The sequence below is a fragment of the Silene latifolia genome, chromosome 6, assembly GCF_048544455.1.
Source record: "Silene latifolia isolate original U9 population chromosome 6, ASM4854445v1, whole genome shotgun sequence".
NCBI classification, from domain to species: Eukaryota; Viridiplantae; Streptophyta; class Magnoliopsida; order Caryophyllales; family Caryophyllaceae; genus Silene; species Silene latifolia.
Genome location: NC_133531.1, coordinates 30061735 through 30072288, shown reverse-complemented (window position 1 = coordinate 30072288; position 10554 = coordinate 30061735). Strand labels below are relative to the sequence as shown.

The 10554-nt window shown below is 38.2% G+C and overlaps 1 protein-coding gene across 1 annotated transcript; it reads left to right on the top strand.

Annotated features, from left to right (window-relative positions):
• Window positions 1–3002: 3002 nt before the first annotated feature.
• On the top strand, window positions 3003–5172 carry LOC141586641 (scopoletin glucosyltransferase-like). The gene has a single exon (XM_074407937.1). It carries the CDS (start codon window positions 3296–3298, stop codon window positions 4784–4786), a length of 1491 nt encoding a protein of 496 aa, XP_074264038.1. The 5' UTR covers window positions 3003–3295; the 3' UTR covers window positions 4787–5172.
• The last annotated feature ends 5382 nt before the right edge of the window (window positions 5173–10554 follow it).

The window sequence follows — 10554 nt, the reverse complement described above, 5'->3', positions numbered from 1 at the left end:
CAAAAAGAGAATAAAAGAGGGCCTTTGGCCCGCCCCGCAGGGGCTCTACCCAAACCCAAACCCGAGCCCGAGCTCGAGCCGGGCCGGGCCGGTGCGCGCGCGTGTGTGTGTTTGGATCAGACTCACAGGCCCAACACTCTCAACAAAAGCCTCCTTGGTCCAACTCTTATCCACTTGGGGAGAGAGTAGATATATAAATATCAACAAACTACTACTCCCCACCGATGTGGGATGAAGGCAAAACTCCAAATGAGTTTTTGGCTTTACTTGAAGCCATTACTACCAACACAAGAAACCGGTTCAATAAGTAGCCCTTCCACATGTTTTATTAAGAGCGAATGGGTGTAATAGTTGAGTATATTGATGGTTAAATTATAGTTTGGAGTATTTTGAGAAGCACCCTCATAGTTTGGAATATTCTCATTAAATAATCCTTTTTTTTACATGTTTACAACATACAATTTGTCATTTATGCGTTAAAAATCTTTAAAATAAAAGTAATCTACTGGCTTTCGAAATTGACTTTTGGGTTTAAAACAAGTTATTTTTACTTCTTCAAAATTAATAGTTTGGCCTAACTTGTGCTTATTTTGTGGAAAAACACTCCTAAAAGCCGCACCAAACATCATCTATATTTATTTGTGTGAACTTAACTTTTCAATGATAATCGTGTAATGTAGATATAAAATTACCGGAATGGCCTAACTCGAATCACCTTTTCGTGCGGTTTTTGCACATCTATGCGAGCTGAAATGAGAGCAGTTGTGGAGGGATTGGAACGAGCTCGAATTCTTGGTCTTACCAAAGTTCTAGTTCATATGGACAATTTGTCTTGCATTAAATTGATTTGAGAAAATCAATTTACGAGCGACAGCCTTCGTCCGTTGGTAGCTCGGTGAAAAGAGCTGATTAATATGACAGGATGGAATGTTAAAGTGGACCATGTTTTTAGAAAAGCCAATCGAGCCGCAGATTGGCTTGCAAATAGGCATGTCATTGGGGCTGGGCGGTGGTGGATATAGGCTCCCCCGTACCCGTACCCACCAAGAAAAACTCGTACCCGTCCCCGCCCCACCACCCGTGGCGGGTACAAGTTTCCAAAACCATCCCCGCCCTAACGGGTGGAAATATAAAACCGTACCCGCCTCGCTTATCCATTAACCCGTTACACTATAATTTTATTCGATAAGTTTTTTCGCAAATGTTGATTTAATCATTATTAATTTTCATTTTTTTTAATTTATCTTTATAAGTTTACTTTTTCACCAAAGAAATCAGTAAAAAAACTTTATAAAATAGTTATTATTTACATTATATCTTAATTATTACTAAATAAGATTTAAAAATTTTTAATAATCGCACTAATTTTTTTAGCAATTGGCGGGTAGGCGGGTTTGAGGCGGGTAAGATGCAAAATCCATCCCCGCCCCATTACCCATGGCGAGTACAATTTTCATACCCACACCCGCTCCACCACCCGCCAAAGCTCTACCCATCCCCTTCCCAACTGGGGCGGTATCCACTTGTACCCGCCCCGCTGACATCCCTGCTTGCAAATGTGGGAGTTCATTCTTCGACATCCGCTACCATATTTAATTCTCCGCCTGAAGAGCTCCGCACGATTCTTCGTGAAGACTTGTTAGAAGTAGCTTTCCCTCGCTTAGTTATACCTTAGTCGTTTTGTAATCTTTGGGGCTTTGCCCCTCATGCGTATCAAGAAAAAAAAGGGCGCACATAAAAACACGGAAGGTATCAACCAAAACACAGGATTTTCATGGGGGCTGGCCAATTTGTCCTTTCTCACTTTATGAGGCTGAGACTTTAAAATCAATAAACTATTCTTACTTTACCAATTTCCAAGTTCTTACCTTCTTCCTAAACCTAGTTTTCTACTGAGAATAATCTCATGGAATAATTCAGTATTAATATCTACTCATTTTCTTACTAATCATATTTTATTGGAAAAAAATTAGGAATATTCTCTCATGTATCTCACAACTTTTTCATTTTCTAAGATACACACTTTTTTCTTGCAAAAAAATCTTTGACCATCAATAAGATATTATAATTTTTTTTCAAATTGACCGTCCTTAAGAGGTTTTCAGTTTGAAAAAGAATTCACGGACGTCTCAACTCGTAGTCGGGAATTATGGTCGATCCAAGTTTATTCGTTAAAAAAGCTTTGGCCAACCATAACTACCGGTTACGACTTCAAAAAACAGCGAATTTTTTGTTTTAAATTCAAGGTATTGACGAGATAATTGGTTTGAAAAAACATATTGTGTGAAACAGTTTAACAATGTTAGATGGTTCATTTTATACAAATCACTCTTTTTTGATAGCAATAGACAAAACAATTTTGTCTGAAAAAGGACCGTCTCATATTGTGTGACCGTCTTATTATATAATTTCAATTAAAGCTAAGTTAAGATTAACCTACTTAAGTAAAATTTGTACTAATTAAAAGCCATTGGTGCTCAAGTAAAACACAAATTTGTACTTGTTAGTACTAATTAAGTAAAATTTGTACTAATTAAGTGTACCTTCGTCTTGCTTGTGACGGGTTAATCCTATCACAAGTTAAAGACCTCTCACAAAAAGGGAGAGGGGACAAGGTGGAGCACCCCCCATGTACTTCCCTACCCACCTCTCATGGGTATTTTGTGAGAGGAAATGGTATCCGTCACAAACTTGTGACGGATATCGCCGTCTTCAGTGAGATTTTTTTGTTAAATGTATTTGCGTGTAACCGTGTAGTGTAGCATATACCACTTGCCTGCTTTTGATAATTTCTGAATTTCAATGATCCTTGAAAAAGTCAAACTTGAAAAGTAAGGGTTTGAGTGTCAATAGATAGACAAATCCCGTGGCTTGGTTCATTGAGCCCGCGGATTTATGCCTTCCCAAAAAAAATGATAATCGTGTAATAATAAGCTACTTCTATAAATAGAAATGTATTGCATCAAATAATAATAAGATCTCATTTTATTTAGAGATGTCGCTCTCCAATTTCTCTCTCTATAACAAACTCAACGCACTTTACCTAACTTCTTTAATGATCAACAATGGAAATTACAAGTTTCTCAATTTATTTATCATCCATCAATAAATTTAGACTATTTGTATGAATCCATATAACCAAAAACCAATTCCTACCAATTATTTGGCAATTAATTTATTCTAATGCAAATCACCAATTTCTCCTTGACAATGAATTTGAATTCATATTAACTCTTATTCCCATAAAACAAATCAAAATTAATATAATTTCCTCTAAGAAAAAAACATCACAAAAATGTCTTCCAACAATGACAAGCAACTCCACATAATTTTCCTACCATACATGGCACCAGGCCATATGATGCCAATGATCGAAATCGCCCGAATATTTGCTTCACAAGGCGGTACCCGAGCAACCATAATTACCACCCCGGCTAACGCCTCTCGCTTCCAAAAGACCATTAACCGCGATAATAAACCAGGACACCTAATCACATTCCTCACCGTCTCCCTTCCCACAAAGGAAGTGGGCCTACCTGAAGGCTGTGAAAACCTGGTTTCAGCACAAACCCGTGAGACGACCTTCAAACTTATTCGAGCCATAGAAATGCTTCAGCCTAAACTCGAGACAATGCTGGTCGAAAGCAAGCCTGACTGCATTGTGTCGGATTATCTTTATCCTTGGACAGTTGATGTCGCGAAAGGAATTGGTATTCCGAGGCTTGCATTTAGTGGCAGTTGTTTTTTTAATCAATGTATTTGTTATAGCCTTGAGAAGTATCGTCCACACGACAAAATTGTATCGGAAAATGAGGAATTTGTAGTGACAGATTTGCCTGATAATATAACCATAACAAAATCACAATTACAAGATCTTGTAAAGGGAGAAACCAGTTTCAATGCGTTATTTGACAGATTGAAAGAAGCTGAGAAGAAGAGTTTTGGGGTATTAATTAACAGTTTTTACGAGTTAGAACGCGATTATGCTGATTATTACAGGAAAGTAATAGGAATTAAGTCATGGCATATAGGGCCATTGTCTCTCTTTAATAGGTCATTAGATGATAAACTCGACCGAGGGGATAAATCGACTGTTGATGCTCATAATTGCTTAAGTTGGCTTGATTCGAAAGAGTCAAATTCTGTGCTGTACATTTGTTTTGGAAGTTTAACTCGCTTTACGAAACCTCAGATCACAGAAATGGCAAGTGCCCTACAAAATTCAGGGTGTTCTTTCATTTGGGTTCTTGGAAAAGTTATGAAATGTAATGATGACGAGAGCGGTAGTGAACAAGAAGCCGAGGAATGGTGGCTACCAGACGGGTTTGAAGAAACGGCCTTGGCGAATGGTAAGGGATTCATAATCAAAGGTTGGGCGCCGCAGGTGTTAATCCTGGAGCACAATGCAATAGGTGGGTTTATGACGCATTGTGGTTGGAACTCGATCCTTGAAGGGGTGTGTGCCGGGGTGCCACTGATCACGTGGCCGGTTTTTGCCGAGCAATTTTACAATGAAAAGTTGGTGACTCAAGTCCTGAAGGTTGGAGTACCAGTAGGAAACATGGTGTGGAAAGCATGGGCGACTGACGAATCAGAGCTGGTTGAGAAAGAAAAGATAGAGATTGCCATAAGCAAAGTGATGGGTGGTGAGGAAGAGGCGGGAAATGTTCGAACCAAGGCGAAAATGTTGAAGGAGTTGGCGTATAAAGCTGTGGAAGCAGAGGGATCTTCTAATAAAGATATCAAAGCACTCTTGCAGGAAATCAAAATGCATAGGCAAGGTTAGAAGTAAATTTGGACGGTCAATAAAGTAGTTGATTTTATGACCAATTTAGGATATTCGCGTCCTATCAATTCGTGAAGGGAAAGACTAGTGGGCTTAATTTACTTATCTAACATGATGAGATTGGTTGCTCCTATTCCTAAAGATAGCCGATTAATCAAATTTCTTATGTAATGGTAGACGCGACAAAGCTAGAGGTTACATAAATTACACGGAGTATATTGAGAAGGTGATTGTATGGCCAAGGTGAATATGCTTCAATTAAAATGCATTCCTTCTAATTATGTGGGCAATATTGGGCGGGTGATTTTTAAGTTATCAACTCGTTTTGATTGTATTGAATTTAAGTTTGTGAGGAGGGACGGAAATAGAGCAGCTCATTGTATGACCCATCTCATTCCCCTAACTTACTCGACTAGATTTTGAGTAGGAAAGATGTCGGAGTCTACCTCCAAGGCCTAAGGCCGACTTGCTTTGTCATTTACGCAAAAGTGATGCTCCTTAGTAGTTAATATAAGTACTTTAATCCCCAATGGTAAATTATTATATCGTTTTTACTTGGAACGTGTAAATGAAAATTAAATAGAGAGAAAACATGTAAAATCATTTACTTGGTATAATGCAAAGCTGAAATTTTAAAGTTTAAAATAAATGGAAAGAACATGTAATATGATTCGTGAAAGGCATATTAAAGAAACCATAGTTCGAAGGAGACCTGTCAAAGATGAGCCTATCCGAAAGCTGCTTGGAAATAATCCGAAAACCCAATCGAAAACGACCCGACTTGATAATAAACCGCACATTTAGGGAAAAACTTGCCCGAATCTTAACTCGGCCCGTAAATAATTATTTGTATTTAAAATAGAAATTAGACTAATATAAAATGATTGATTTAATCTAAACTACCAAAATTTTGAAATGAAGTATCCTTATATTTATTTTAAACCATATTTTTGGCAATTGGGTCACTCGGATCGATTTTGAATTGGGTTAAGGTAGTTCGGGTCATGTCAGGTAGGGGTTTTATCGGGTCATGTTACGTATTCTCATCGAGTCGGGTTCAGGTTGGGTCACTTACGGGTCGGGTTAATCGGGTTAATAACTACAAGTCTATAACAGGTTGGTTCGGGTAGGCTGACTAATGGGTCGGAATATATCGAGTCAATATGCTTGATCGGGTCGAGTCTAGTTCGATTTTGGCTCATTCATGGATCGACTCATTTGTAATGTCGGGTTAAGTTTTTAAAATAAGCAACATCAATAATGTACTAAATTTTTAAACAATAAATCATTTTTCATTAAAGCGCTCGAGAATATCGACCCTAAAAAATTACATTTTTTCATTAAACTACTTATGACTCGGCTCGTATGATCCAAACGATTTAATCATCCAAGACTACTTATTAACAACTCTCCATAGTCCATACTCCGTACATAATACCACATTTCATCACTTTTCGTCTCATTATAAAGTTTATTAATCAACCAAAATAACACGTTATAATGCCGTTTAATGAACCAAAATCGTGTTTTAACATCCTTGGTACATTTTAAAACTATCGCGTCATCATTTAAAACGTTAATCGAGCTCCCACGTAATCAAATACACACCACCGTCTTTATTTGCATGCCGTCGTTTTGATCCACGCACCAAAAATAGTATACTTAATTTACTACCACTAACATTTCTCAACTTTTTATTTTTAAATTACATTTTGCCTTTCAAAAGAAAAAGAATGATATTTATATCGAATTTGTTAACAAAAAAATGAAGCAAATTTTAGAGTATTTTTTTAAAAAAATTGTCCGGTTTAGGTCAGGTTAAAACGTGTTACAGGTCGGTTCAATTCGGTTCCGTTCAGGCCGGGTTTGGTGATGAATTGGGTTTTGGGCCAGTTCGAGTCAAGTCACTGGTCGGTTCGGGTCATATTATTTCGTGGTGTATCGGTTAACCTTCGAATCGGTTCAGGCCGATTTCGATTCAACAAATATTCTAGTTCTATCAGGTCGGGTTAGCTTTTGACATTTATTTTACCACATTATAATCATATAAATATAGTTATTACTTATTTACTTGGTTACATAACCGTAATAACTGGTCAATCTAATACTTTGGTTCGGTTTGGCAAAACTAGCTGAAAAGGTAGCTGAAACATAAAATGTAATACCCGGATATTTTGGAACCCGCAAAGGAACCTTGGGATGCATGGTAAGACCTTGTTCTAGATGAGAGGCCACACGGGAGTGAAGTATAACTATAAAGTGGACCGAGTATAACCTATACTAGACTTAGTGGAGTTGTTATAATGTCCGCCTATAGAAGGGTTGTCTTAAAACTATCATAACTTGAGATCTAGACATGTTATTGATATGATTCTAATTGGAGGTAATAACTCGTTCTATTACGATTCCAACGGTAGGTCACACGCCCAAAATGACCAAGAAACGAGTGAGTTATGATTGTTTTACGAAAACTGGTCATTGCTGAGAACTACGTTGCACTCGACCGCATAAAAGTCAATTGACCGAGTGGACTCGTCACTTGACCGAGGCACTCGATCGAGTGAGTGACACTCGACCGATTGGACTCGTCACTTGATCGAGTGGCGCTGCATCAGAACACATGATAAGCAAATTTTATCCCTTTATCCTCATTCATTCTATCTTCTTCCTTCTCACTCCAAATCCTTTCCCTTCTCTCTAAAACCCTCATAAACCTCTTCCACCATGGATCCAAGCTTGCTTTAAGGAATCTCTCCCCTTGTTCTTCACTATCCACACTTGTAAGTCGATTTCCACTCATCCTTGTTTAAGTCTTAACCCTAAATTTTTGGGGTTTTCACTTTGGTTAATTAGTTAGTAATTAGTATAGGTAATATGGGTAATTAGTGGGTAATAATAAGGGGTTTGTATTATATAATAGAATAAGATGTATTTGTGATGGTACTACATGATTTGTATAGGATTAAGCTAGTCTTGCGAGACGAAATCGTATGGGATTCGATTACTCATGAAGAATGCTAAAAGGTAGGTTTATCCTACTCGGTTTCAATATTTTGTGTACATATTTGTGTGTCTTGCATCATAATTTTTATGTATGAGTCGATTGGGATAACATGTTGGTATTTGAGGAAGTTTTATCCATGATATGTAGGGATTTAGTTCATGATGAGTCATATAATTGGTGGTGTGTTGCATTTTCCATGTATGGTCATTGTTGTGTTGTGTTGGAGATCATTGGGGGTGTTATTTGGTTATTGAGGAGACGTAAAATGGTTGAGAGACCGTCTTACGCTTGAGTCGCCTCTTGGAGCTTCCCACTCCAAGAGGGATATGCACATTAATGACTTGCGTTACTGAGGGACTCGTATGGTTGAGACACGACGTCTGGCATGGGATCCGGTTGGCTTCCGGACCCGGTACGTCTGGGCGTGTCCCGATACCTATTTGTGGTTGTTGGTATGTCTGGGTGTATCCTAGTACTAGTGTGGTTGTCGGTATGTCTTGGCGTGTCCCGATACCATGGTGGTTGTGGGTACGTCAGGGCGTGTTCTGGTACCAGAGTGGTTTTTGTTTGATAGCGTCTCATTCATGTTTTAGTCATGTTGTATACTCATACACTTTGAGTTGAGTCACAATGTATTCATTTATTGAAACTGACGTTTGTGTGTCTGTGTAATTGTCACCTATTTCCGGGGTAGCATGTGTCGATCCATATGATATTTCCGATCATATGGGGAGCAGGTTGAATACATGTTTTGCTTGTTGACGTGATTGGAATTTGGGCCGCGCCTTGGACTTGGAGCCGAGTGTCATTTCATTAGAAGATTATAGTAGTCATGAGTTGTATTATTTATTTCATTTATTCATTTATGGTTATTTAATCCACTAAATACTTTATTTATATTAATTGTTTCTTAATTGCAACTTTGATTTCACCGCCTCGTGAAACCGAGATGGTAACATCTCCCAATTACCTTAGCCGGGTAAGAAGGGGGTTCTACATGAAAAATTACCTGAAACCTCAAAAGGTAGCTGAAACGTGAGTTTTATTAAAAGTGTTTGGAAACTAGCTGAAAAGGTAGCTGATATTTGATCAAATTACGTAAAAGGGCATGGTTATTATTGTTATGTTTGTGTTTTTGCTATTATTCTTGTGTTATTATTATTGATGTTGTTAGTAATAAAATATGTTTCAAAGATAATGATAACAATAATTAATATATCACGATTTGGTAAAAGAAAAAAATCAAAACAATATATCATCGAAAAGTGTATTCTATGAATACAAAATCAATTCTCTATTAAACTCATACACAAGAGAAAAAAAAAAATTTCGATTTTTTTCGGTGAAATGTATTGAAGAATTTTATTTAACGACTGTTTGTGAGAGCATGTTTAGGGAGGGTTAGAGCGAGAGTTTGACCTAACCTAGCCTAGAGGACCGTCTTACACCGAGGGGTGGAGACCTTTCTTGACCTTGCTCTTACACTACCCTAGTTGTAACCATAAGTCAACCATACCCTACACTAGTGAGCCCAAACACCCTAGTCTCTTAATATCTTGAGTTTAATCTTGTCTTCTACTTGCTTGTTTTTGTTTTCCTTGTCTTAGTCGTAATTCATCTTTAGTTACCAACCAACTTGCCTTTGGTTTGAATTAAACTAGGATTAACTAAACCGTCTTAGAACCATAAATTATCGTCCCTTGGGTTCGATCCTCACATCTACAATGATCACTCGTTATACTTGCAGGGTTACAAATATAAAACACATTAGGAGGTGAGTGTCAAAGTACCATGGTTTGCGGACTTGGCAAACTACTTGGTAAGCGGTTTTATCGCTGATGTATTGAATGCTGGGGAAAGGAGAAAATTGAAGAATGAATCAAGGAGGTATTTTTGGAATGACCCACATTTGTTCCGTAAATGTGGAGATGGTATGTTTAGAAGATATGTATCCAAGGAAGAAGGCATGGAAATTGTTGATCGAATACACAACTCGGCCTATGGTGGACACTTGGCTACTTCAAGAACAATTGACAAGGTTCTACAAGGTGGGTTCTACTGGCCTTCGATATTCAAGGACATCCATTACTTGGTTAAATCATATAACGCATGCCAACGGACGGGAAATATTGGAAATAGGAATGAAATGCCGCTCAATAACATCCTTGAAATTGAGCTCTTTGATTGTTGGGGAATTGATTTCATGGGACCGTTTCTGAATTCATGTGGAAATGAGTACATCTTGGTCGTCGTTGATTACGTCTTAAAATGGATTGAAGCGGTAGCATCTCCTACAAATAATTCAAAAGTTGTGATGAAACTATTCAAGGGCACAATCTTCCCTAGATTTAGGACTCCAAGAGTTGTAATAAGTGATGGAGGTTCCCATTTTCGCAAGAGCACCTTCAAGGCCCTATTGGAAGCTCATGGAGTGATGCACAAAACCGCCCTTGTATACCACCCATACACTAATGGGCAAGTGGAAGTTTCGAACCGGCAAATCAAATCCATCCTTGAGAGGGTAACAAACAAAAGTCAAAAGGATTGGTCCCAAAAGCTCCCCGATGTTCTACGGGCTCTAAGGACGTTATACAAAACACCCATTGGGGGGACACCGTACAAACTTGTGTATGGCAAGGCTTGCCATTTACCTGTCGAACTAGAGTATAAGGAGATGAACTTTGACATTCATGCCGCCGGTGAAACAAGGTTCCTCCAAATGAGTGAGTTAGAGGAGTTGAGAATGGAAGCTTATGAGAGCTCA

Coding starts and splice junctions, on each gene's coding strand:
- LOC141586641 (XM_074407937.1), top strand. CDS start 3,296: ATGTCTTCCAACAATGACAAGCAACTCCACATAATTTTCCTACCATAC.